Source organism: Drosophila rhopaloa, unplaced genomic scaffold (genome assembly GCF_018152115.1).
Source record: "Drosophila rhopaloa isolate 14029-0021.01 unplaced genomic scaffold, ASM1815211v1 contig_115, whole genome shotgun sequence".
NCBI lineage: Eukaryota > Metazoa > Arthropoda > Insecta > Diptera > Drosophilidae > Drosophila > Drosophila rhopaloa.
Window position 1 is genome coordinate 8,822,677 of NW_025334990.1, and position 26,735 is coordinate 8,849,411.

At 39.8% G+C, this 26,735-nt stretch overlaps 4 protein-coding genes across 7 annotated transcripts in view; 3 read left to right on the forward strand and 1 right to left on the reverse strand.

Annotated features, from left to right (window-relative positions):
- LOC108050775 (epidermal growth factor receptor) overlaps window positions 1–26,735 on the reverse strand; it is a 45,335-nt gene that overhangs the window by 12,392 nt on the left and 6,208 nt on the right. The window contains exon 1 of one of the 2 annotated variants that reach the window (XM_017132633.2): window positions 1,266–2,395. The exons of the other annotated variant lie outside the window; for it this stretch is intronic. Within the exon in view, the coding sequence (XP_016988122.2) occupies window positions 1,266–1,557 (292 nt within the window). The 5' untranslated portion in view covers window positions 1,558–2,395. Of the gene's footprint in view, window positions 1–1,265; window positions 2,396–26,735 lie in introns of those variants that run through there. 2 annotated transcript variants of the gene reach the window in all.
- LOC108050779 (serine protease grass) lies at window positions 9,646–12,040 on the forward strand. Its single transcript, XM_017132637.2, has 4 exons — window positions 9,646–10,998; window positions 11,050–11,092; window positions 11,152–11,318; window positions 11,374–12,040. The coding sequence occupies exons 1-4, from the start codon at window positions 10,779–10,781 to the stop codon at window positions 11,784–11,786; spliced, it is 843 nt and encodes a 280-aa protein (XP_016988126.2). The 5' UTR covers window positions 9,646–10,778; the 3' UTR covers window positions 11,787–12,040.
- On the forward strand, window positions 12,264–14,988 carry LOC108050776 (serine protease grass). 3 transcript variants are annotated; one of them, XM_044461463.1, is made up of 7 exons: window positions 12,264–12,526; window positions 12,582–12,624; window positions 12,682–12,860; window positions 12,920–13,943; window positions 14,006–14,054; window positions 14,107–14,282; window positions 14,341–14,988. In XM_044461463.1, the coding sequence occupies exons 4-7, from the start codon at window positions 13,706–13,708 to the stop codon at window positions 14,748–14,750; spliced, it is 873 nt and encodes a 290-aa protein (XP_044317398.1). In that variant the 5' UTR covers window positions 12,264–12,526; window positions 12,582–12,624; window positions 12,682–12,860; window positions 12,920–13,705; the 3' UTR covers window positions 14,751–14,988. The 3 variants fall into 3 exon arrangements, with proteins under 3 accessions (XP_044317398.1, XP_016988124.2, XP_044317408.1); XM_017132635.2 differs by having other exon boundaries at window positions 12,582–12,860; XM_044461473.1 differs by having other exon boundaries at window positions 12,682–13,943.
- LOC108050780 (serine protease grass) lies at window positions 15,085–16,322 on the forward strand. Its single transcript, XM_017132638.2, has 4 exons — window positions 15,085–15,462; window positions 15,522–15,567; window positions 15,625–15,803; window positions 15,889–16,322. The coding sequence occupies exons 1-4, from the start codon at window positions 15,261–15,263 to the stop codon at window positions 16,290–16,292; spliced, it is 831 nt and encodes a 276-aa protein (XP_016988127.2). The 5' UTR covers window positions 15,085–15,260; the 3' UTR covers window positions 16,293–16,322.

The following is a 26,735-nucleotide window of genomic DNA, read 5'->3' on the forward strand; positions in this document are numbered from 1 at the left end:
GAATACTGGATATCGATGGGCCGCCTTTATTCCCCTCCCTTTTTTAATTTTTATTTTTTTGTTTGCCCGCCAAATGCAAACATTTGCCTCAAAGTATTGTGCAAACAGACACGGCCAGATACGCAATGCTGTTCATTAAATTGTGGCCAAATGGTTGTTCAAACAGTCAGCCAGCCGAAAGTTCCAGTAAGCGAATACAATTTTGTATTCATTTTCCAACGGCCAACCGCCGAACCCCACTAAGAAAACCTCGAGAATTGCAGAGTCAACAAATTGAGTCGCCATTTTAGCTGGAAATTGTGTCGCTTATTGCGTTTGCTGTTGCTGCAATTACTGCTGATGCAGAGAAAAGTGCACGCAGGCGGCGGGAAAAGTCGAGCGATTTTAACACTAACTAACTACGCTTTACCTTGTACATTTGACATTACGAAATGCAGAACGAAATGCTCTCGTTGGCTAATCAGTGTGTTCTGGTATTTGTTGTTTGCCGTGATATCTGATGGAGGGCGGTGGGGGAACCCGAAACAGAGGGCGATAGTGCACACAAGACTCTTTGACTAAGCCAGCGCCAAGTCAAGAGGTGACACACAGGGCAGGTGAGACCAGCAGCAAAGGGCAGGTATAAAGTAGGCGCAAAGGGTGTGAAATGGAGGATACCCTGGCGTATACTTGATATTTTGGAGCGACAGTTAACAAAGAAGAATAAAAATATTATACAAATATTTAATTATAATAAAAAGCTTTTAGATTTCTAATGAGTATTTACTTATCTTACCCTATAGACATTTTGCAGACTAATACGATTTACCAAGTTTAAAACCCAATTGTTTATAACATCACATTTAAAGGGAACCCTTTCTCTTTTCTCCTCGCATAACCCGCTTAAAGTATTTACAATATTGCACAATTTGCGCATAGCCCTAGATACCAGAATTTCCCAGTGTAACGATAAGACCTAATAATTCGAAATGCAGCCGAAAACGAAGTTACATATATATAAAGTGCAGCATAAGGGGCAAACAAAAAAAAAACAAGAGCCCACCGGCGATAAGATAACCAACAGCATATCGCTGAAACGAAACTAAAAACCCAAAAAGACTGGAAACTCAAGAGCCCAACTGATAATGAAACGGTGGCCATATTTGGGCCGACTTGGCTTTTTTGATATATGGACGGGCAGGGCGGGCAGATGATCTACATAAACACATTGTGATAGATGGGCACAGTGACGAAGACGGATGGCTAGATCCTGGCCATGGACTTACTTTTCCCCTTGACGAACTCGTTGGGCCTCTGATCCTCCAGACTGGTGGGAATGGTAACGCCGCCGGGTCCCAATCCGAGGGCATAATTGACCCCGCTCCTCTGCCGATCCCGCGCCGAACTGCTGCGATAGGCGTATCGGTCCCGATCACGATCCAAATCATGATTACGCTGGCGATTATTTTGGCGGGCGTAGCGATCTCGGGCCGCCGAAGCGGGCCAAATGCAAATGCAGTGGGCCAATAGCAGCAGCAGAAGGGGGTGGCAAAGGCTGCTGCGCCGTCGCAGTAGCATTTTTGAGCGGTGGGTGGTGGGCGGTACAGTGGGATCAATCAAGACCTCTTCCAAGCAATAACCCCTGACGTCATAGGGGTTATTTTCGTCTATATTTTTTTCGTGAACTTGCGGTTTACTTTCGGCTCTTTTGCTCACTCAGCTTTGCGTGCCAAAGAAACAACTTTTTCATAAATTTTATTTCGACTCTTTCACTGCGTTTCTCGTATTATTGTTGTTGTTGTTGTTTATTTTGTATTTAAGCTGTTGTCGTTGCAATTTGCCACTGTATTGGTGTTTACATTTCACTGTGTGTGTGTTTTCGAGTGGGTCTGCCAACGCGTAAGTGTATGTGTGTTTGTGTGTAGGAACCAGTTTCACATTACGAGCCACAAGAGTCTCGTCCGAAGGCTTTTATATACTCGTATATATTTTTTGTTATTTTTCAGATGTATTTTTCAGCTTCTTTCAGTCCGCTGACTTATTTTTTGAGGTTAGAAAGGGTCGCGCAGGCGCAGCTTTAATTGCACTAAACAATTGTTGTAGCCCCCGCAGCCGAATAACTGGCACAAACACACTTGGCCATCTTACGATCTTAGCCAATGGCAACACCGACTGCCAATTAGCATGGAAATCACAAAAAAATACGTATAGTATATCCGAAAGCACTTGTTTTACACCCCAGATTGGGAATTTTTGCGGATTGCGATTTCTTGGTATTTCGATTAGCACAACGGCCGAATTAGCAATCGCCGCGATCGAGAGCAAAGATATGTTGGTAGAGGACTCGAACTCGGGCACTCCGTGCGGATGAGCGATTCGCGTCTGCGCAGCAACAAGTTGTATTCGAGACTGAAACCAAAAGCGAAGCCCAAAACACAGACACTCTCTCTCTCCCTATATCTCCCACTGTTAATCCGCTCTGCTCTCGCTCTCTTTCATGGCGAAGAGAGAACGCACAGGTAAAAATACGAAAGGTGAGCGGCTGGCGGGCGAAATCTCAAGCGCAGATCAGGTCAAAATAAAAGCAAAGGCAGAAACTCTGGCTCTCACAATAGGCAATACGGTATGGCACAGCTGCAGACCGCTCTCGCCCCCTCTCACTCGCTCACCGTACCCATATACACCCCTCCCACTCGCACTGGCAGCGGGGCATCTACAGGTAATCGTAAACGTAGCAGCGTTTTAAAAAGTCAGCGTAATACGAAACGATACGGCAAGATATTTTGGGCAATCTCCCCTGGCCAACGAATGCTCTACATACCTACCTGGGAACATGCAAATCACATCACATAATATAATGCACCAGATTCTGATAATATAACGCCATCTGATAAGGTCCCTAAGTCCAAATAATATTATGTAGATATCTATATTTATATCAAATATTATCTCTTTCCAGAAATGAAGACAATTTTATTTCAAATATTATTCCTTTCCACAAATGAAGACAAGATTCCCTAACCCCTAAGTTCATATAATCTATATCTATATAATAAAAAAAGTATTGAATCCTCTGAAGATCTTAAATAACTTGAAAAGGGTATTCTTGTACATTCTAAAATTTCCTTTAAAGTCAGCAATGTATTGAACACACCACCTTTGTTAAATTTTCATTACTTTTGTTTACTTATTTATTTTATATTTCAATAAGTAAATACTTTTTTCAATTATGTAGAAAATATTAATATTAATATATGGAAAGGATTAAGATACTTTACTTGACTGACTGAAAGCCTGAGTTTTTAGATATCTTAGGGATAAAGCATATAAATATCACATTCGAAAGGCGCTAGAGAAACAGGACAGTTTTCGCTATTGAAAAAGGGTTTGTTACAAAGGAAAGCACTTAAAAAACAATGTCCTGATTTCCCTCTCCCACGAAATTCCCAATAGCAAAGGCAAAACTAAAGAGGGGATAATCCAGCAGCATCTTAACTCCGACAGATGTGCAGGGCATTTAAGATTCGCATCGATTGCAGGTCGCTCTCACAGGTAAGATCTTGTGTATATCCCAATTTCTTGGCACTATTGTTGTTGGAGGTTCTGCTGTTTATTGTCGCTTGTTATTGTTGTTGCAGCCAAATTGCGGCGAATTCGAAAACGCTCAGGTAAAATGAACGTAACTCTCTCGTTCTCTCTTTCTCTCTCTCACCTGGCAATAAGTGTGTGTGTGTGGGCAATGCTGCCATATAAGCACACAAGATCTCGGCAGTTTTGCATCTGTATCTGTGCCCGCATCTGTATTTGTATCTGTATCTGTGAGCTGAGCCTGCGTGGGCCATGGATTGTCTTTTTGGCAAAAAGATTTCTGTTCGAGCGTTGTCAACATTGTTAGGGCAGATCCGAGATCTCGGAAATCTCGGAGGCCTCTTCACCTGTTCCCAACCCACAAGAAATCGGGGTTTCCACGGCTGCGCCATGTGCTCTGCGGGATTGGGCCAAAAGGACACCGTTTTCGGGCAGGTAAAACCAAAACCGTTTTGACCTTTTCGCTTTGGGACAAAAGGTGCACTCGGAAAAGCGCAACCAACTCAACTCGAATCTCGAATCCCACGCTGCGACTCTCGAGAGGCGTTGCATTGTCTCGCTCGGCGCTTTGTTTCAGAGCATGAAAATACATTTAAATTGAAAAGCGTTTCGAAGAGTTTTCGTGGTGGAGGAGGAGGGGGAAAGCGCCGCTCTCCGATCTGCAGCTATAATCAAACATATTAATAGCCGTCTGGGCAGACCTCAATCAAAGGCCAGTGCCCAACCCGTACAGAAAATCATCTGTCAAAATCGAAGAGCATGCAACTGACAGCCGAACATCGAGTTGAGAACGATCTCAGAACTCCGAAACCACTTCAGGGCACTCCGCCAATCCAGCACTCCAACACTCCACCACTCCGATCCGATCCGATCCACAGGTAAACGCCGCTCGAAAGGTGTAAGATGCCGATATGCCCCGACCCACACTCATAAACATTTGATGAAGCGTACAAAATGCCATGCGAAGAGAAATGTTTTTTATGTACATGTGTACATTGTGCAAGTATGTATTTACCTGCCCCATCCTTCGGCACTCCATCTGTCTATGATCTCCTCTGGTTTTCCCAATTTCAAAAGAAAGCCTCGAGAACCAGACCCTTGAAGTGATTCCCTGCCGCTCTACAGGTTGTCGGAATCATTGGAACCATCGTGATCATCACCATCGATGTCTGGAAGTCGGAGTCGCAGTCGAGGCGTTACTTTCAAGTGCCACGCAGATTAAGAGTAACAAAAGATCGGCTCAGGAGGCGCTCAAGTGTCTCAGGGATGCTCCAGCCCAAAGGGCGCAACGAATTCGTTGCATTATGAAGTGTTGCACATTGGCACATGGTACTCAGCAGTAAAAAACAATGTAAACACAGGCCTACATACATAATCTACAACCAGGCCCAAGACTATAAAGGCTAAAAACACCCTAAAATGCTTTCTAAATCCATTCCATACTCATGAAACCTCACTTAAAACTCAACTAATAGAAAAGGAAATGTTAGGTGCCTTAGATTGTAATACTAAATTGTAATATTTGGACATGTTGGTCTTATTAGCGATCCTACCACTTCTGTAATGTGTGAAATATTATATTCTGATCCTAATTAAATGGATTCATGCTAAGGGCAAACATATTATGGTCAACAATATAAATAATTTAAGTTGTTTTTATTGTAAAAAAAGTGTTTAGAGCATAGTTTAGTTTATTATATAATAGTTATTAATGATAGGCAATTTTAAAAGGTTTTAAGCAAACAGTTGGGATCTAAAAATATGTAAAATGTGGACACTAATTTTGTTTTGCCAAACTATTAATAGAATACGAAATGATGAATTCCAATAATTAAATGATCATTAGGTGACTTAAAAGAAACTCCGGATAAGCTAAAAGGTTAGGAAAATGTTAGAAAAAAAATGTTATGCAAACAAAACGTTAAAGATAATATTGTCCCGTTTTGCAGCCTTAACTATTATCTTAATTTTGGCCAACTTTAAGCGCGTGCCAGCCCTAACACCTGAAGGCGCATAATTGGATTACCCGGCCCTTTGGCACAGCCCTTTGCCTTGGCAATCCGTCGATACAGATGATAGATCGATCAGATTCCGGCTGCGGTTGTGCTTCATCAGCATTCAACTTGTCACATGGCTGTGAAAAGCTGCTTAGAATTAAAGCTAATTGCCGTGGCCCCAACATGATGCGGCACATTTGACTTTGATGGCTCTTTAGGGCCAGCTCCTCTGAGCTTCTCTAAGTATTCCTATTTCCATTCCAATTCCAGTTCCTATTACTCCTATTCAGGCCGGCTAATTGGTCGGGTGATCGACCACAGCCTTAACTTTAACCCCCAGCAGAAAAGGCAGGCGTGCAAATACGCAGAAACTTTGACTTCATCTCATCGTTTTAGCATACAAATATTTTTGTTTTCTGGTTTTTTTTTACTGATTTTTTTTATTGATTGTCGCCGTCGTATGCTGGGCTGTGTTGCTGCACGACTCACGTTTCATAAAAAAAAAAAACACAAAAACAAGCAGGAAAAAAGAAGAAATACAAAATAAAGAGTGCCTCAACGTCTCTCGGACCGATTTCGAGTTTTTTTGAGCTTAGTTTCGCTGTGTGTTCACTGTGTTCCTCGTATTTTTATTTCGCCGTTCGCTTTTCGTTCCTTTTTAATGTCTTTGTAAACATAATTGCAACAACTCCAATAACAGATTGTTTGCGCGACTTTAATCGCTTTGTCGTGAAGTGTGAAATATGAGCGTCCAAGTCGCTGGGGAGCTTTTGGCGGAGCTCGAGACGCGGATCAGTAAGGGTCCGTCCGAGTACTCGTCCATCTCCCGCCCGATTTATAAATACCCACAAAAATATTTTAGTCGACCCTGTCGCGCCGCAGCCCATAATATTTGCAATGTGTGGCTTGTGCCACTAAATGTAAATTATGGTAAGATCTTAAGCCAGCAAGCCAGCCACATTGTTGGGCGGCCATTTTGGGAGCGTACAGCAACAAGTTCAATTAGCGCATCGCTTCGATTTGCTAAATTTAATCCGGGCATAAAGCACGAAGTGAATGCCACTCCGGTCAGATAAGCGGGGGCACCTCCGGAGAAAGAGAGAATCTGGTGGCGATAAGCGCGGAGAGAACCCGAGAAACGGACGTTTTAGCCACGCACACGTGTGCTCCACGCGGAGAAAATACAACCATATATCTTTCATATTCACCATTTTATTATTAATTTATTTAAGTATATAAATCTGATAAGAAACGACTTGGCATGATATCCAAACTGTCTTTTACACATCTTATTATCTGCTATTGCCATTGTTCTAAATCATGTTGAAGCTTTCTCAAGTCTAAGTAATAAAAATGTTAAAAAGTTAAAAATGTATTGCATTTTTTTAAATGGGAAATTTTTAAAGCTTGGATTATAAATAAATAATAAAAATATTTAATTACCATGTTGACAAAATATATTCCCTGCGATAAGAAATTTGTAGCAGATAAAAGCTGGGAAAAACCGCCTCACTGCTGACAAATAATGGTCATTATTTCTCTCTGTGTGGGTATTGGGTTTGCGTTTGCCTTTGGACCTTGGAGTGCAGGGCGCCCGTCGACAACAGCATGTTGCAACAACACTCGACAGCGGCAACCTGTGGAGCCTGCGTGCCATTAGCCATGGAGCATGAAACAAAAGCCGAGTCAGGCCAGAAAGATGGAGCACTCAGGAGGAATGGATCGGAGTGGAGTGGAGTAAAGTGAGGTGAAGTGGAGTGTAGTGGAGGCCTGCCACAATGCATTTGCGATAAATGGCAGGCTTGGAGGCCTGCAAGGCCCTTAAAAGCCAGCGACAACAACGACGACGAAGAAGTGAAAGATTTGCGCAGTGAGATAGCTCATTTTGGATCTGAGTCGGGTCTGGGCCAGTTCTTCGTTTGTTACCTTGGCTAATCGGCGGCTATGTAAGATGGTTGTTGTACGTGCGGCGACAGAGTCACAGCCGCAGCCCCAAAGTCAAGACCACGAACGTGCTGTTGCTGTTGCTGTTCGATGTTGCTGATGTTGACACCAGCAACAACAGCAAGAACAGCAGCAACATCAGCCACATTGGACCTCAGCCGACCACAGCCGCATTCCGAAATGTAAGGATTCTTGCAGCTCCGAGGGCCGCCCCATTGCCAGCAGCCCGGCAAGGTCAATAAATCCAGAAATCCAGATCCACTCCTGATTAGTGATGGGATAGGGTATTATTTCCCTTACCTAGTCACTGTCATTTAAGCATAAGTATAAGTGTATACGGAAAAAGTTCATAAATACGAAAGATGGTGTAGGCCAAACTTTGGTAGTATTGTCGATTTGTTACGTTATATTTTTGTTGTTTATGAATATTAAAGAAAAAGATGTAAATTGTTTAATAATAAAATTATAATGTAATAAAAACAATATTGTAATTTTATGTTATAGTTATCTGGACTTTATTGTGATTTTAAAAACGATTGCAATATGCACATTATCTATGTAGTTTTCACATTAATTAATATTGAATTTTAATCTTTTTTATATGAATCTTCTTATGTATCTTGAAACAGAAGATTTAAGGTATCTTAAGAATTTAAACTGAAATAACTTGAACTCAGCAATAAGCAAAGTGACCTAAGAAATTCCACTAGTCATTTAGAGCCTATAGGCGACTATTTAGGTTCTTCCCATCATTTAGGCTATGAGTAAACGATCGTGTGGCTTAGAACAAAGCCATAAAAACCTCATTTATAAAAGCATCGATGAATTTTGCCTGCTTGTCACACTTCGAATACAAACAAAGCACTCATAATTAGATGAAAATTAATTTCGTACCGTATTTCTTTGGCTGAAGTTCGGAGTTCGAACATTCCAATTCGAATATTCAAATTCCAATGCTATTCATTTTTTGCGGCTCATTTGCTTATTTCAAATGAAAATGATTATTTCTGCCGTTGCTGTTGCTGTTGTTGTTGTTGTATTCCCTCCTTTTGATTTGTGTGTTTTTCTGAGTGTGTGCAGTCAGAGATTCGAACTTAAACCGGTTTAGCCGTTGGCCGTTACCGAAGCTTCGAAATCGAGAGAGATCGGAGAGTGAGATGCTGGGCAGCACCAGGTCCAAACCCACACACCAATTGATCTTACCTCTCTTTGTGTGCACATGAATTTCCGAAGAAACGATTGCTCAGCATCCACACAAGCAAAGGTTGAGAAATAGGGGGAATTCGTGGAGATAGTGGGTCCCCATTTCCCCTCACTCGCTCCCCAGTAAAAAAAATCCCATCTTCAACCAAAGATTCTTACAGCGAGTACGAAGTCTTTACGACTATAAGCCACAAAAAAACTAAATATTTATACCAAGCAAAAGCTTTTTTAACATTTTTTCTGACTGAAAACAATAACAAATTTAATCTACTATAAAAAAAGTGAAGGAATTATCAAAAACCATTAAAAAATGTAAAGCATATTTGATAACAATCTGGGAAAAACCGGCAATGTTAAATAAACTTTTAAATACTTTTTTTTTGCATGTCGCGGCTTATCGTCAAAATACAAATAAAGAAACCAAAATAATTTAGCAATATAAAACAATACCGGACTCTGACCTATCAACCTCTTAGTACCGACTTAGAACTGAAGATCTCCGCAAAAAGTTATAAAAAAACAAAAATGGAATTCTCTTATTCTTAGACTTTTTATAAAAATATTGAAAAAACCCGGCGATGTCAAGTTAATATTTGAATATAATGTCTCTTTCACGGCTTATCTCGGAGCATGCAAAATAATAAAATCCCGGGCTTTAGCCTGCCAATCTTTTAGTACGAGCTTTGACATGAAGATCGCCACAGTTGTCATAACTCTGCTTATTGCAATTAACTTTGGAAATGGAAAAGTATTAGTATCATTCCTGGACCCTGATTGTGGAGTTTCGATTTCCGAATCTAGTCAAAAGAATGCCAGGATAATCCAGGGTCGTGTGGCAGATATGTTTGGTAATCCATGGATGGCACTGATAAGCAGTGGAAATATGTGTGGCGGTTCGCTTATCACAAACCGTAAGTATTTCGGAAAAAAACGTTAAAGAAAATAGAAATAAATAATTATCTATGGACAGGTTTTGTGCTTAGTGCTGCACATTGCACAAGTTACAGCTATACGTGAGTATTGTTGGATATATGTATATTATAATGCCCTTTGTGATGCCATCATCTTATTATAGTGTAGTATACCTAGGTGAGTTCGACAGATCAACCATCACCGATTGCTCTGCAACAGCTTGCATGCCGAACGCAATCCGAATTCCCGTCGATGCTCAAATAGCTCACCCCAGATATGTGGATCATACCCAGAATGACATAGCCCTGTTTCGACTGGCCACTCCGGTTCAGTATACAGGTGGGTGAATGGCCAGTTGCGCAAGGATCTCATTACTACTAAGCCTGCTCTTCCTTTAGCATTCATAAAGCCAATCTGTCTGCTGACCAACTACAATCCATTGGCCCACATTAGATATCTGACGGCCCTTGGATGGGGTTTAACCGAAAACGGAGTCACAAGCAACGTCTTAAAGATGGCCAACTTAACGCATGTGCATCAATCGTATTGTTTGGCCACATACCGCCACAATGTGGATACGTCACACATTTGCGCCGGAGACAGCAACTCGCACACATGCATGGGTGACTCTGGAGGACCACTCTTCGCTAAACTACCAATTGGCAATACAAGTCGTGTCGTTCAATTGGGGATCGTCAGTTATGGAGACATTGAGTGTAAACAATGGGGTGTCTACACGAATGTCATGCACCACATGAACTGGATCGTGCATGTCGTACGACAGGAAGGGCTTCACACAACCACACAACGCCCAATCACAATCACAATCCCCTCCACCCAAAGATTTTATTACTATATACCACCTGTTTTTAATTGGCAAATTTTCAATTAAAGCTTTAATGTAAAGACATGTTTATTAGAGACGTGGTGAACTTAAATCCCTCTCTTTTTTTAAATATGAAATCAAGAACATAACTTGACGATGTTAAATATACTACTGATATGTTTTCCTGTCACAGTTCTTATCACTTTAACAACAGAGTACATTAACTTTCTGTGCGAACGAGAAGAGGTCTTATCGCACGGGTTTTTTTAAAATCAGCGGGAAACAACAGCTTTAAGACCCGGACATTAGTTTGTCCGCAGCGCTTGGTTATGAAGATTGTTGAGAACGCTATACTAGTCGTACTTGCCTGTTCAGTAATTGTACAGGGGCAAGAAGCTCCTAACTTTCTAGACAAGTCATGTAGCATTATTCCGATTGAAGAACCCCGAATAATTGGGGGTCGTAATGCCAAAATAAACAGCACTCCATGGATGGCCATGATCCTAGATGAAAACGGTTATAGGTGCGGAGGCTCACTGATCACAAATCGTAAGTAATATATAAAAAGAACAAAAAACTCGGCTCACTTTTAATTTTCAGTCTTTGTACTGACGGCTGCGCATTGCACGGGAGACACCAAACTGTGAGTAGCTACATATTTCCAATTCGTTTAATAATATTTACCACTTCTTGACGATGTAGAAAAGTTCGATTGGGCCAATATCGTCTAGAATGGAATTGCAGAGGTGTAAATTGCTTAGGAAGTGCTCAAGAGTTCACTGTCGGTGCAACGTATATCCATAGCGAATATTCAAGAGGGAGCCACGATATAGCGCTGTTAAAACTGGACACTCGAGTGCAGTTTACAAGTAACACACTGAGCTATTACAAAACTGGAACACATACTAATATGTCATTTCACAGATCGAATCAGACCGATATGTTTGCTTATGGACCCTCTTTTCAGACATCTGGATGATCACATCATAAAATTTAGGACCTACGGATGGGGTCAGACCGAATCTGGAGAATTGGGTCAAGTAATACAGACCACTTCGCTTTACAATCTTCCCCGAGCAAACTGCTTCAGGCAATATCGATTTAATGTGATTGATGGGAATCACATCTGCGCTGAAAGGGCTACCGCCGGCACCTGCAAAGGCGATTCGGGAGGTCCTTTGACCGCTATTGTAAAATATGCACATAGGGATACGATATTCCAGTTCGGAATTGTCAGCGCTGGAGAGAAAACTTGTGAAAAGGCTAGTATATTTACAAATGTTATGGCCCATTTAAACTGGATTGAAAGCATCGTTCGCAGAGAAGAGAATTTCTAAGAATTGTGCTATTTAGCATTTATCACATTGAGTTGAATCGGTTCAACTTAAAAGTCACATTTAAAAAACAAATACATAATCATCATAATTAAAAAGGATAACGTCTTAAGCTGGAATTCCGAATTTAAACCATAACTCATGAGTGAAGTGTACTTTTCTGCATTAAAATAAAATAATTTCAAGATAATTTTAAGATTTAACAAAACTCAGTTTTAAGTGAAATTCCTGCTGTAAATGATCAAATAAAAATTTCAAAATCAAGAATTTGCTTCAGTACAATTTAAAGTATATATATTGCTCACACTTTAAAAATATTATATATAAACATAATTTAAATATTATAAATAAATTAAATATATAAATTCTGTGCTTAGAACCCATTAAACTTATTATTAATAAAAGTGCTCTGAAACATATATTACTTAATAAATGTCAATTCGTCAATAACAATATTTTTATAGTATTAAAAAACCCGAAGATAAGACCAATGCACAAGTATTAATAAATCGCAAAAAACCTGCTCGCCATCATTGAGTTTGAAATGAAATTACTGCTAGCTTGTCTGATGCTCGCAATTCGCGGATCATTTCCACAAAAATTGTTGGATCCGAATTGCGTGGAGAGCCCTAGTGGTGAACAAATATATGGCGGTGAAAATGCTGATCTTTTGAGACATCCATGGATGGTGCAGATAATTCAAGCTGGCTATCACATGTGTGGTGGCTCGCTGATAACCTCTCGTAAGTATTTTTACTGACACGGATTAACGAAGATTAATCGGATTTTTTTTTCTAGAATTTATTTTGACAGCCGCTCATTGCAATAGCCAATTACCCATGTAAGTACCTAATGCAGATTGCATTTTCCAAATTGTATCTCAATCTATCTTATTCAGAAAAGTGCTGTTGGGAGGACATATCAGGGGCAACCCTCAGTATACGTGCACAGAGCTTCAGTGTAAATTAATTAGTAAAGAAATCGATGTGGCAGATATGTTTGTGCATCCCCATTATTTAGAATACCACCAACATGACATCGCCCTGATTCTAATGGCCGAATCTGTGCTGTTCAATGGTAAAGCTTTAAATGATATAAACAACATAGATCTTTCATTGTTAAACATTCATTTTCAGCGCATATTAGACCAATTTGTATGATGCAATCTTCCTATGTTAAGAGACATTCGCACTCTTTGAGATATGTCAAAGAGTTCAAAGTAACTGGCTGGGGAAAAACGGAATCGTCGGAGAGCAGCTCAAGGCTTATATTAGCTTACTTATATCATTTAGATCGGAAGTTCTGCTCAGAACGCTTCATGAGGACAATTGGTTGGCCACATATCTGCGCCTACAATAGGTTATCTTCCACTTGCATCGGAGATTCTGGCGGTCCATTAAGCGCCGAGATGACATGGTCCGGCAAAAAACGTCCCTTTTTGTTTGGCTTAACCAGCTATGGGGCTCTAGGATGTCTTGGTCCAACCGTTTTTACCAATGTTTTACCCTACACAGATTGGATAGAAGAAACTATTCAAAAGCACTTTCAAAGAACCGCCATACTATTTGTGTAATCTTATTCGTGTCCTTTAAGAAAGCTCAAAGTGACAATTCTATTAATATTAAAGAGAGTTTTATATAACAAACAAGAAATGAAGCTTAAACAAAAATATACGACTTAGAGACACTCTGTACTCAGATCACTGTTGCAAAATACAAAAATGAATATAGTATAGAATATGTTTATAACCCATATTTACAACCAGATCCGTAGAACTCAATTGCATCCTAATAATTCTCAGAATTCATATATACAAGCCCAGACCTTTGTTCGATTTCTTCAACGCGATAAGCTCGACTGTGACATGTATTAATAAAGGCACACGCATTGTAATTTACCAGTCAGCTCGTGCTTTATTATAGATGCATATGATGGGAGCTCGAGCAGGGGCAGTAATGCTCGTATTTTTACCGATCCTCGTGATCCTGCAGGTGCAGGGGTCACCATATTTGCTGGACCCCCAGTGCGCATCAGCTAGATCGGATGCAGGACACTATCGTGTGATCAATGGTAGTCACGCAGATTTACTGTCCAATCCCTGGATGGTGATTATAATCGAACGTGGAAAGATGAAGTGTGGAGGATCGCTAATTAACCCACGTATGTAGTATGAAAATATCTTGCCAAGAACTTGACAGAAAATAACTTATGAAGTTTTTAAGGATTCGTACTGACAGCTGCTCATTGCAAAAGCAAAAATGATCGACAATTGTAAGTGCTCTCGGAGATAAATAAATATTTAATTTTAAACTTCCCGATTTAGGACAGTTCGCTTGGGGGAGTATGATGTGAGTCAGCGAATCGATTGCACAAATTATGGCTGCATTCCGAAACCCAAGGAAATCAATGTGACTAGAACGTATGTGCATGGACAGTTCACCAATTTTCACAGGAATGATATAGCTCTGATGAGGCTGGAAAAGACTGTACAGTATGGAGGTAGGCTGATGCGAATAAAACCAATAGGAGTAGTTACTTATAATATACTCCAATACAGAGCACATTAGGCCGATCTGCATGATCATGGGAGATTTGAATTGGTCATGGAGAGTACTTCAAGGTATTCCATCATTCAACACCACTGGCTGGGGTCGCACCGAATTCAATACAAATAGCCACGTCCTTCTGCAAACAACCTTGACGCACTACCAACTTGGCTACTGCTCCCAATACTTCAATAGGCATCTGGACCACACCCACATCTGCGTGGCGAGCAGCACAAGTTCCACTTGCTCCGGCGATTCTGGAGGTCCTTTGACCGCAAGGATCCTTTTTGGGCGGGTCAAGAGGGTCGTCCTCTTCGGGGTGGTTAGTTATGGCTCAGGACGCTGCTTGGGACCCACTGTCTTCACAAATGCCCTGCCCTATGCCGTTTGGATCGAGTGGGTCACCAGAACACTAAATTAATTGACTTTCAATATATACAATCACCAATATCTACTTCCTTAACTCGAACTTTACTAACTTGAAAATTGTAGTTAATTGATTAGCATTTGGTACGAGTTCTTGTGAGGTAACCTACTCCAAATATGAAGTCAGAAGATTATTATGGGCCAAGAGAGCAAAGGTTTTAACCCACATTGAGCATAGCTAAACTATTCATACATATACTTAAAAAAACAATAAATATGTTGCTTAACTCGAAGTCTTTGCATGCTATAAAAACAAAGAATTAAAATAGGTTTTCCCTTTATCAGAGAGTTTTTCCATACATTAAATTTTAATATTCACATTTTTATATACATACCAGGTCACAATAACAAAGCTCAATTATACTGCATTATAAATCTCCTATCTTTAAAACTCGTCGGAATGATAAGAACGCTAATATATATATATATATACAATAATGTATTTCTAGGGTCAATGTAGCATCATGTGAATGTCTTTTAGTATGCTCGCTTATTTTCATTAGAGATGAGGTGGTTTTTTTTGTTAGGATGTCTTTTTATATGTGAATGGATGACATCTGGTCAATTTTTAGAGCCGGATTGTGGTAATATTTCACAGGAGGCACTCAGAAACGAAGGCCATCAAGCTCATATATCGGAGAGTCCTTGGATTGCTTTTTTGCATGACTCTGGCAAATTTCTGTGTGGCGGATCGCTTATTAACCATCGTAAGTATATTCCAAGCAAATGTCATGTCTTATTAACCTTAACCCTCTTATAACCAAAGGATTTGTCCTGACTGCTGCACATTGCATAATCGATGGAGGGAATTTGTAGGTTAAGTATTGAATTAATAATTAATAATTTAACTGAACCGAAGTGTTTTACAGAAAAGTGCGATTGGGCGAGTACGACAGCTCAACCAACCACGACTGCAGTGGTATAGTTTGCATTCCTCCCTCAGAAGAGTTTGAGATAGTCCGGGCTTTTCGGAATGATAACTATTCGAGAACGGATCGCTACAACGACATCGGGTTGCTTCATTTGGAAAAGTCGGTGGTGTACAAAGGTAAAACTACTCAAAAAATTTATACCATTAGGTTATTTTGGTACAAGGAGAAACGGACGATTTCTATAATTCATTTTTTCCACAGTTCACATCAAGCCAATTTGCCTGATTACAAACACTGCTTTTCAGCCGCAGATTGAGGGACTGCAACATTTTGTGGCCGTCGGATGGGGCGGCAGTTCTCCCGGATCTCCGAGCCACATCCTCAAGTCGATTCGAGCGAATCGTCTGAATCGAAGCGAATGCCGGAAGAGGTACCTGGTGGACTGTCGCATGGATCAGATCTGCGTGGCTCACGAATCCGGGGAGTCGTGCAGTGGGGACTCCGGAGGACCCATGGGTCATGCGATTCGGTATCACGGTCGAATAGTATTCATTCAGGTCGGAATTGTTAGCTATGGCAACCCAGAGTGCCGCAGCCCCAGCGTTTTCACTGATGTGATGGCACATATGAATTGGATAAAGAATGTACTTGACTTGCACAGTTAGATAATATATTAAAATGATATTTGTAAACTATTCATAAGGACTTTGCTTTCCACACAATATATTACGAGTTAGTGGGGTAATCCATTGGGCGAATATTTACAGAACGCTAACAATACAATCAACATTTGTATACCCTACGACTAGTAAAATGAGGTATGTTACATCGTTTGAAAGGTAAGTAACATGTAGAAGGCAGCGTTTTTTAGCTTTTACATTCTAGATCAATAGCCGAGTGGCGCCATCTGCTGTGGCAAATTTATTTTTTTCTTAATTTTATATTATTTATAACACATTCGCTTTTGCTATCGCGACATCTGGTGTGTATTTACAAAACATTATAACTTTACACACATTCTACATTCTTTCTACTAATTTTTATCTACCCGTACTTACACGTTTTCTACAATTTTTTTTAAACAACATGAGGTGTAAGTTACATGTATAGTTTACTAGGGCTTGCAATAATTTTTTTTCAGTGTTCAGCACAGACTTGAACCAAATATGTAAAAGATCTTAAAATTTGAAATTTATTTTTGTTACAAAAAAGGTTAAAAACACTGATCAAATAACATTCACCCAACCGATTTGGTTTGAACACGAATAATAATTCTTAGTTGGGCTGTTTAAATTAAGAAACTTAAAAAAACTCTAGCCCATGAACTACGGTCAATTATAAGCACTTCTTTAGAATCATAGTATCATAAATAAAAAAAAAAATTATTATTTTCTCTGAGGCAGAAAAAATATTTAATTGATGATGCACACTTCCGAATGTTTGACCAAAAAACTATGTATACATATATAACTATAAGCCAAAGGATTGTAGTTTAATTGGACTCTGATGCACTTTTTTTTTTGAGAAAACAAAGGAGAGATGTTTTTGTATACTTATGGATCAGAGGGCGAACTTCGTTAGCGTTCGATTTATCAGCATTATTCATATTTGTCGTACAAAGGTGAGCCCTTGTCGTTGGCAATTCGCACCGAGTTGTGAAATCACGAACACAAATCGAATCGAATTTCGCGTGTGCCGGCCATGCAAATCCACAGGTCGTCTGCCCACTGTGCTCGTTTCTGCGATGTTCCAGTTATGAAGTGGTCGCACAATGGCCGACGTCGTAGCAAGTAAACTAGTACGAAATACCATTAACCCCCGTGTGCCATTGTTGCACGTTCACAGGTCATACCCTAACCCTAACTCCAACTCTGCGTCGGCGTTGGCGCAAGCGCACTCACTTGGATCGGAAAATCGAGGAGTCCAGAAATCGAGGGATTGCGAGGGATGGCGAGGGTTTGCGAGGGTTCCAAAGAACACCCGATGTGGGCAACCAGGCGTTAAGTTTTTCCAACTCCGTATTTTGGTCTGTGCTTTGTTTTGCTTTCTGTTTTGCTCTGCTCTGCTTTTGCGGGGGCGGGGTGGGTCAAAGGGTGGGACAATGGCAATGCGCATGCGTGTCGGTGTCGCCACCACCGAACTAAGGGCCAAAAAGGGGTGAGGGTGGGGGCGAGTGTGAGGGGGAAGTTGGCCTTTTGTCCAATATCGCGGAGTGCAACAATTGGCTGCCAGCTGGGTATCTGTTGCACTCACAAATATACACTGTACAAAATGAATCACCCACTTCCAAATGAAAATATCTGTCATCTGTGAGAAATCTACATAGACCTCTGTAGATGTAACATTTCAAGTCTGATGTATAAATCCCATAAAACAGCAATATATTTTGTATCTCAATAAGTTAAACACCTCTTCTAAGTGGTTTTAAAATTTCAAGATTTTTGTGGCTCACTTTAAAGAACCCCAAATGACCTTTATATTTTAGATCTTTTTATAAATCTATTAAAGTAAAATCACTTATCACTATTTAAAATAACTAGAATTGCATTTCCACATCTAAGACAAGACTAGATTAAACTGCTTTGATATTAAAACCGAACTGGTATTTGAATTTTTCTATGTGCAAATACTCCGAGCCGTTCTTGCCATAAAACACCTCATGCATAACTTTGGTATCCCCCGATTCGTCGCCACGACAACGGAAAGTCGCGTTTTAGCCGGGCCAAAACAATTGTGCCACGCTGCGACTGCGCTGTCGGCGTTCCACTGCCTGAGCGGCTTCAACCGGCGTTGCAGTTTAAAGTTGAATGCAGCATTTGATTACGATACGGCGACGGCCTTAATGAATTTCCAATTGTTTGGCATTTTATTCTCATTTGGGATTCTTGTTTGTTTGGTTTTTATGTTGTTTTTTTTTGGACACTCATTCAATAGATTTGAGCTAAACTTCGTCACGAGCTCAGCTGCCTAATTGCTTAACAAACCTTTAATTGTCGACTCACGAATGTACATATAGAGAACCCAGATTGGACATCTGCAGCGAACTCACCTGCAAAGACAGAAAACCAAATGTTAGAGATTATCAAATAGATTATAAAAGTCTTTTAGTTTTTGTACATTTTTTTAAAAAATGTAGAAATATTGTAAGATCAAGAAATGCAACGTAAAGCATTTGCATAGTTGCTTATTTTAAAAATATATTTTTGAAACCGGAATGGTTTTTTTTATTCTTTGATTAAAAATTTAAATATTTTTAATGTATATCCCTAGACCAAAATCAAATGGTTTATAGCCCATATAACCCATTTTTCGCAGTAAAACAATTTTCTCATTTTCTTAAGAGGGTTTCAGAAGGGAGTGTTCGATTGATACCCACGGCAATTGCAAAACGCTGACAAATGTGACTGTGGCCTGTTGCTTGTTGGCCGTTTGCTTGCTTTCCCAGCACTTGCAACACTTTCGCTTCCCAGAGAGTTTCCGCAACCCAACGCCCCGCCCTTTCCCCGCTCAGCTTTCAATTCACACGCTGTGCGCCCAAACGCGAAAAAGTTCTCACGACACTGAAACAAACCAGAAAAAAAAACGATCGCGCCAAAGAGATGAGATGAGATGAGATGCCAGCCAGATGCGATGATTTCCACTCCCTTTTTCGCACTCACTTTTTTGTGCAAAGAATCTTAAATGCATTTACCCCAAAACACAGTTGCAGATTGCACTTGCCAATGTCAAGAATAAAAGCAGAGCAGAGCGAAGGGAAATTATGGAAAATCTTGACATATGCGAGATCCCGATCCGCAGTTCCAGATGCTAATTGTGGGTTAGCAGAACCTCGGTCTTTGTGCCAATTTTATTTTCTGTGTTCTCTCCGCCACGAAAGATTATGATACATAGGTCAATGCCACACTTTGACAAATGAATTCCAAAGCGAAACGAGATCGGTTGATGCTGAATAATATGTTTTGGTCATTCGTTACTCGCAGTGAGTCATAGCAATAGAAATTTCATAATTTCTTGGAATCCCATTGTAAGGGCGATAAAAACACTTGTTGAGGTAAGAAACTGAAGATAAGGAGAAAATTATTGCTACAGAAAAAATGATAGCATTTCTTATACGGTTTTTAAGACGAATTTGTTTAAGCCACTGGAGATTTAAGTTAGAAAGTGATAAGGTTTCCAATATTTACCCTTAACTGCTGTTAAAACTGTTAGAAATTTCGATAAACAATTCTTACTTCCATTTACACATTTTTATTCGTCAAAATAAAACCATTTTTTTATAACAATAGCTAGCAACAAAACATTATAGCTTAAATTTAATAGATGTATTTCAATTAGTCGTTTGTTGATTGCTCGAAAAAGTTTCCAAAAGCTAATCTCTATTTCATTTTTTAAATAACCGTAGGTGACATTTTAATTGCATAATATTATAGACGCTTGTCGTATAATCTATTTAATTTGAAATTAAACCTATGTTAAATATTTGTGTTCCTTTTAAGTTTAGCAATTCACATAGTTTCAAACAATTAAAAACAAAAACTCTTTCAGTCCTTTTCTTTTCAACTTTGAATAGGCAAGATTGTTTTCAAATTATCCCTGTCTTATTATTCGAAACGTTTTCGAGAACCTTATCTCCATCTTACGACTCTGATTGTGAGCTGAACGTTATCCCAATTCCCACAATTTCAGCATCCGCTTCGTAGCTGTGGCCCCACTCGTATGCAAATGGCCACCTGACGGCAGAAACAACAAAAGATTGACCCAAAGTGAACTCGAAACTTTGGAGGGAAAAGCAATATTCACACATTATAAATCATCCAAGCCCGAATTGGAATCCGGAGGAGTCAAAGGGGCCGAATGTTAATTAAGTGCTAACTGCAGATTCTCAAAATCGTGGCTTCACATGATTTAATGGGCAATAAAAATGTGGAAATATATGGTGAATTTGTAGGCGGATGTCGATCGTATAAAAGCAAATGAAATAGCATACTAAAATTATTGTAATTTGTAGCTTGCATTGCCTTTTGCGCAATTGAATGTTTGTCGGACAGTGCGATTAGAAGGTGCTGGGGATCATCGTGGATCAGCTATTAAGCATGCTCCCTACTCATGGGTGTTTTCCCCTCAAAACAAAGTCTGAATTCCCCTTATCAGGATCGGGGATTATCTGTTGTTAGACTATGGGCCATGTCAAAAGTTAATGCTGATTAAAATAAACATCGTTACGAAAGCGCTGAGGCTGCACTGTTTATTCTATGGCGATCGAAACCGAGCTTAGCTGAGCATGCGGAATTTCAGTGGAGTAAAAACAAAAGTACAGAAAAATCGAGGACGACAACCGAACTACAACGCTGGCGACAACAAGTGCGCTTGATTCCAATGAAAAACCCAAACAAAATATTATATTATAAATAAAAGATGGAAAAAACACACACCAGCGGCCACAAAAATAATTAAAAAACAAATGGAAAACGAGCGAGAGAGACAAGAAAAATAATACTGAAATAAAATATGAAATGTTGGCAATTAATGAACAGAAAAAAAGAGCTGTGGAAAAAAAGAGCTTGCGACATGACCGATCCAACGACCGATACCAGACGCCTCTGACTCCAACTGGGTGACCACTGGGCTTGGCCACGGCCCAGTGACTTCTGGCGAAGGCTTCTGCTCTAGCATCTGTGCACAGAGATAAATGAATGCCTTAGAATGGCACAAATTTAAGAAATCAAAGGTTATTAAAGGGCTTACATAAGTAAGGATTTCAGCAAGAATAATAGTTTTAAGCTACTGTTTCTAGAGGTACGACAAATTTGTTATCAAAATGCGTAGCAACTAATTGAAATTCCAAATTAATCAATCTTTTAAATAGAATTACCATCTCAAAGGTCTTGAATACAAGATTGATTTAAATTAAATATGGTCATTATTATTTTATGGTCTATTTCTAGGAAATGATTAATAATAATCTTATTAATTAATTATAATTACCTGTTTATGTTGAATATAAAATTTTTAACGTGAGGTCGGACTACGAAGATAATGAATTGAGTTGAGAAAGAAATTGCGTTGCGGATTAAGACGCAACTAAAAATATCATATTGATCATAAATATAAAAATGCAAACATTTAAAATTTAAAATACATTGCAGTTGGAAAAAGGAATCGATTGGTGTTTACATTTATTATAGCATGTAAGAATAGGTTACGAAAAAAAAGAAGTTTCATAATTTAACTAATCGATTTATTACTCAAAAGTTCGAAAATCTATTTTTCTGGGTGTATAGAGCTGGGGTATATCAATCAAGCCATGAGCGGATCGTTAACTCCACAGACTCAACTCGTGGCAGCTGGAGTTGGAGGTGGAGGAGGAGGAGGATGAGAAGGAGAAGGATGGGTTAAATGCAATGCAGATGCCCGATTGCGGCATGGCAACACAAGTTGGCAAACAAGGCAATACTCTCATGTTCGGATCCCGGCTCCTGGTCGCTTTAATTAAAGCGAAGACAAAGGGTAAACACTGAGCGGCAGCAGCCAGGAATGGAGTGCGCAAGTTGCTCGGTTTGGTCCGTAGGATGCCACTTGGCAATTGATCACAATTATGTCGCTGCAGCAGCGCCATATCGGGATGCCGAGTGGCCCCCGCCTTATTGGGCATCTTGGAAAATTCACATCATTTCCAGCTGACAATTCGGTCAAAGAGTGCAAAAAGCCAGATCGGCCAGATCTCCGCCAGCATTGGTGAAAGTTTCCGTTTTCCAACTGGCACTCGGCATCGCCATCGCCATCGGCACTCTTAAAGCCGGGGCATAGATTCTGTTTTTATGTGGCAAACAAAAGCCGCACCGAGATGGGGAGGTGAAAAAAATGAAATAAAGTAAAGCATTAATTACTTCCGGAGCCCAAGACGAGGCTGTGATCCATCCGTTGGAGAGCCGGTTTTCTGGTCGCTCTGAGCCCCAAAAAAAAACAGACCAACCAATACGAAAGACCAAGCCCTGAAAAAAGGTCTCCCTGTCAGCGGGTGTTCATCAAAATTCAATTCAGCACCAACTTCGGCCCGATCTTCGGTGCTTAACACAGTTTGTTAATCAGTTTTATATTATTATTTTTTTTCTTTTTTCGCCACATAATGTGAAAATGAATGCCCTTTTGGTTCAACTGAAAAACAGCAAACCATTACGAGCATATATACAAACAAGAAAGGAAAGCTAACTTCGGGCGGAGCCGAAGTTGATATACCCTTGCAGAATACTCTGTAAATTATATTCTCCAAAATTATTCATATGATGCATTCTTAATACTCATAAAAAATCCCAACTTCCTAACTTTAAAAACACCAAAGTTATGGCATTTCCAATCATTCAGTTATGTATATGGCAGCTATAGAATATAGTCGGCCGATCCTTATGAAATTTAATATGTCGGATTGATTGGGCAAAAATAAAACCCATAGAAAATCCCAACTTCCTAACTTAACAAACACCAAAGTTATGGCATTTCCGATCAATCAGTTATATGGCAGCTATAAGATATAGTCGGCCGATCCTTATGAAATTTAATATGTCGGATTGATTGGGCAAAAATAAAACCCATAGAAAATCCCAACTTCCTAACTTAACAAACACCAAAGTTATGGCATTTCCGATCAATCAGTTATATGGCAGCTATAAGATATAGTCGGCCGATCCTTATGAAATTTGGTAGGTCGGATTAATTGGCCAAATATAAAACCCATAGAAAATCCCAACTTTCCAACTTTACAAACACCAAAGTTATGGCATTTCCGATCAATCAGTTATATAGCAGCTATAGGATATAGTCGGCCGATCCTTATGAAATTTGGTATGTCGGATTGATTGGCCAAATATAATACCCATAGAGAGTCCCAACTTCCTAACTTAACAAACAGCAGAGTTATGGCATTTCCGATCAATCAGTTATATGGCAGCTATAGGATATAGTCGGCCGATCCCGGCCGTTCCGACTTATATACTGCGTGCAAAGGAAAGAAGGGTGTGTGCAAAGTTTCAATTCGATATCTTTAAAACTGAGAGACTAGTTCGCGTAGAAACAGACAGACGGACAGACAGACGGACAGACGGACAGACGGACAGACGGACAGACGGACATGGCTATATCAACTCAGGAGGTGATCCTGATCAAGAATATATATACTTTATAGGGTCGGAGATGTCTCCTTCACTGCGTTGCACACTTTTGACCAAAATTATAATACCCTCTGCAAGGGTATAATGAGTATTATAACCATAATGGCGTCGGGTTTTGATACGGCGACTGCTGACTTTTCAAAATATTCCAAACGTGCTGAGCCTGACAAAAAGAATGCTTTTTTTTTGTATTATTCTGAAAACGCTGCTACTTTGCTGGGCCTTTTTTCTGGGTTATGATGGAGTGCCTACATGTGTACACGATGTAATCGTCGGGGGACTTTAACGCTGCAATCAGCACTAGTCAACAACTTTGTGCGGCGAAAGGTCGCCGAAGGTGAGCTGGGGGAGAGATAGCTCTGGTTTTGGATGAACAGGGACCCTAGTCTTAGCAGCAGTCTGGGCAGCACCCCAATGGTGAATCTGCTGCTGCACTATGTCCCAAATCTTCCGAGAACACGTTGGTTGCCTTGCTGTTGTTGCTACGTGATCGCCATGACAATTTGTCAATTGTATTTTTATTGAGCAGAGTATTGGCTGGCTGGCTGGCGCATAAGCTACACACATTCACATGGGCTATATATGTTCAATACCGATCCGAGGTAAAATTCATATGTTTCTGTAGCCAGCCACTCCCTTTTGTATAGGCATTTGGACTTTGTGCATTTGCTATTTGGTTCATGTTCATGTTCATGTGACAAGCACAGAGTGGCATTTGATTTTGAATATTTTTGGAGGAAGTTCTTTGGTTAATAATGTTATCGCATTCCTAAGAGCTCCCCTATTAAAATTAAAAATCCGTCTTATCTCACAAACAACCAACAAACGGGTCCTCTTAACCCCGTTTATCTTGGCATGAGCATTTAGAAAATTGATAATTCAATTTCGAATTGAAATGATATGGGTATACGTTATTTGTCTTTATCGGCTCTTTACTCCACTCCTCCTTTTCTTAAAATATTTCTTTACTATTTCTTTATTAAGTATGCAAGTGGGGTTTTGCTTTGGACATGTAAATATCTGTGCACAGGAAAAAATATTAACATTTTACCATAATTATTACTTATACTTAATGTTGATATTTAAAAAGTTTTCATCATTGTTTTTATTATTTAGCACTAGAATAAAATAAAAATAAATTACCAATATATAAAGAAGAACAACAAGATTGGTAAGATATTTAATAACAATATTTAAATATAGAAGAAATAATTATTTCTTTAAAAACCCCATTTTTTGTATAATAATTTAAAATGTAACTTTTGTGAAATTAATAATTTAATTGACAAAAATAAATTTAGATATAGACATTAAATGTAGAGATCTTCTGTTTCATTATACAATATATATTTAGAGATAATCTCTTTTTCCTGTGTAGGCCTTTTGGGCGCGGAAAGTTCCAAATGATTTCGGGGAATTACATTGATGTTTCCCCATTTCCCATTCCCCAAGATGCCAAAGTGCAAGTGCATAGGATAGCCATTAACCCCTGAGTGCGCCTATTAACCCCGGCGACACAAGACGGCAAGCAGCCTGCAGCATCATCATCAACCTCAAATTACTTCCGCTGCAACATTCTGACGCGGACAAAACAATTACTTGCCACATGTGTGTGCAATCTACGCGGCCAATCTGATGGCCCAAACAGGTACTGAGAGGGCCCGAACGGCCTGTCGCTATTCCATCAGCGTAATTAGCGCGCCGCCAACAAGAGCGGAAATTCCAGGCAGGAAAATCGCCTCGGATGCGGAGCATAACGATTTTCTTTAGTGATTTTCCACATACACACACACACACAATTATGGCTGGGCAGTCCTGCACAGAGGCAAAAACAAAAAAGTCAGAAACCAGTCGATCGACACCGGATGGTAAACGCCGGATGGGGCGGTCTATTGGGCGGATTGGAAACTGGGAGCTGGGGCATCCACCATAGCATGGCGAATGGCAAATGACCATCCGCGGATGGGACATTCTGAAAGTTTTGTCATCACCTTGCCAGGAAATGGGAACCGGCTCCATAGATGCCGAGTGCTGAAGCGTGGGGACCTGGAGATGTGGAACCCGTTCGGACATAAATCATTTTTGGGCTAGGCCTGGTTTCCGTTCTTTGACGCCCTTTAGGGAAACTTGCTTGGCTTTTTTAAATTTTATACAGAATCATTTTTATAAGGTCAAAAAGGAAAGCTTAAAAATAATTTCTCTTGCAAAAAAAAAAAATTTTAAACAATTTTAAACTATTACAAAATAAAGAAATTTGTTTGCATTTTTTTGAAAACTAATAAAATGATTAGTACTTTAGTAAGATTTGTTTGATGCCCTTTCGAACACTTTACAATTCTGACTTGTTTCCACATATATTTAATAACTATTTATATTATTAAATATTAATATGTAATAAAAAAAAATTGGAAGAATTATTTTAATGCCTACTAGTATTATAAAATAATAAAAAATCGTACAAGATCGAAAAGTAGTGCATAGAAAATGCTAAAACCCATTTCATACTTCTTAAATATTCCATTTACTTTATGATTATTATTTGCATGAAAGAAAAATTTCGTTTTGTAGTGTAAGTTGAAAGTTGGCTTCTTGCAGTGAACTTCCCCTTTCAGCATTCCGGGGAACTGATCCCCAACTGAACTGAGCCGCCGAGTGCATCGAGAGCGGCAAACATTTTGGCGCAGCTGTTAATCCCAATTAACCGCAATTAATATTATACAATTTTTATGGAAAGTCAAGCCGATCGCCGGGGGGAAATGGGGGAGGGCAGGCCCAGAAAGAGCGGCCCTACCAGAAGTCGACTTCCCCCCCAACCCGACCCACATTCGCCGCTGCAAACCTTTATTTTTCGGCTCGATCTTGTGCGTGAGATGGTATATATGGTATATGGTTCCCATTCCAGCAGTACTGGTGACCCCGATGCTGGCCAACCCCTGCACCACT

Bases quoted from the DNA above. Each gene is read 5' to 3' on its own strand.
- LOC108050776 (XM_017132635.2), top strand. From the start codon at position 13,706: ATGCATATGATGGGAGCTCGAGCAGGGGCAGTAATGCTCGTATTTTTA. The intron at 13,944-14,005 runs GTATGTAGTATG...GAAGTTTTTAAG, and splicing joins AGGATCGCTAATTAACCCAC to GATTCGTACTGACAGCTGCT. The intron at 14,055-14,106 runs GTAAGTGCTCTC...TTCCCGATTTAG, and splicing joins AGCAAAAATGATCGACAATT to GACAGTTCGCTTGGGGGAGT.
- LOC108050779 (XM_017132637.2), top strand. From the start codon at position 10,779: ATGAAGATTGTTGAGAACGCTATACTAGTCGTACTTGCCTGTTCAGTA. The intron at 10,999-11,049 runs GTAAGTAATATA...TTTAATTTTCAG, and splicing joins AGGCTCACTGATCACAAATC to TCTTTGTACTGACGGCTGCG. The intron at 11,093-11,151 runs GTGAGTAGCTAC...TTGACGATGTAG, and splicing joins TGCACGGGAGACACCAAACT to AAAAGTTCGATTGGGCCAAT.
- LOC108050780 (XM_017132638.2), top strand. From the start codon at position 15,261: ATGAGGTGGTTTTTTTTGTTAGGATGTCTTTTTATATGTGAATGGATG. The intron at 15,568-15,624 runs GTAGGTTAAGTA...AGTGTTTTACAG, and splicing joins ATAATCGATGGAGGGAATTT to AAAAGTGCGATTGGGCGAGT. The intron at 15,804-15,888 runs GTAAAACTACTC...TTTTTTCCACAG, and splicing joins AAAGTCGGTGGTGTACAAAG to TTCACATCAAGCCAATTTGC.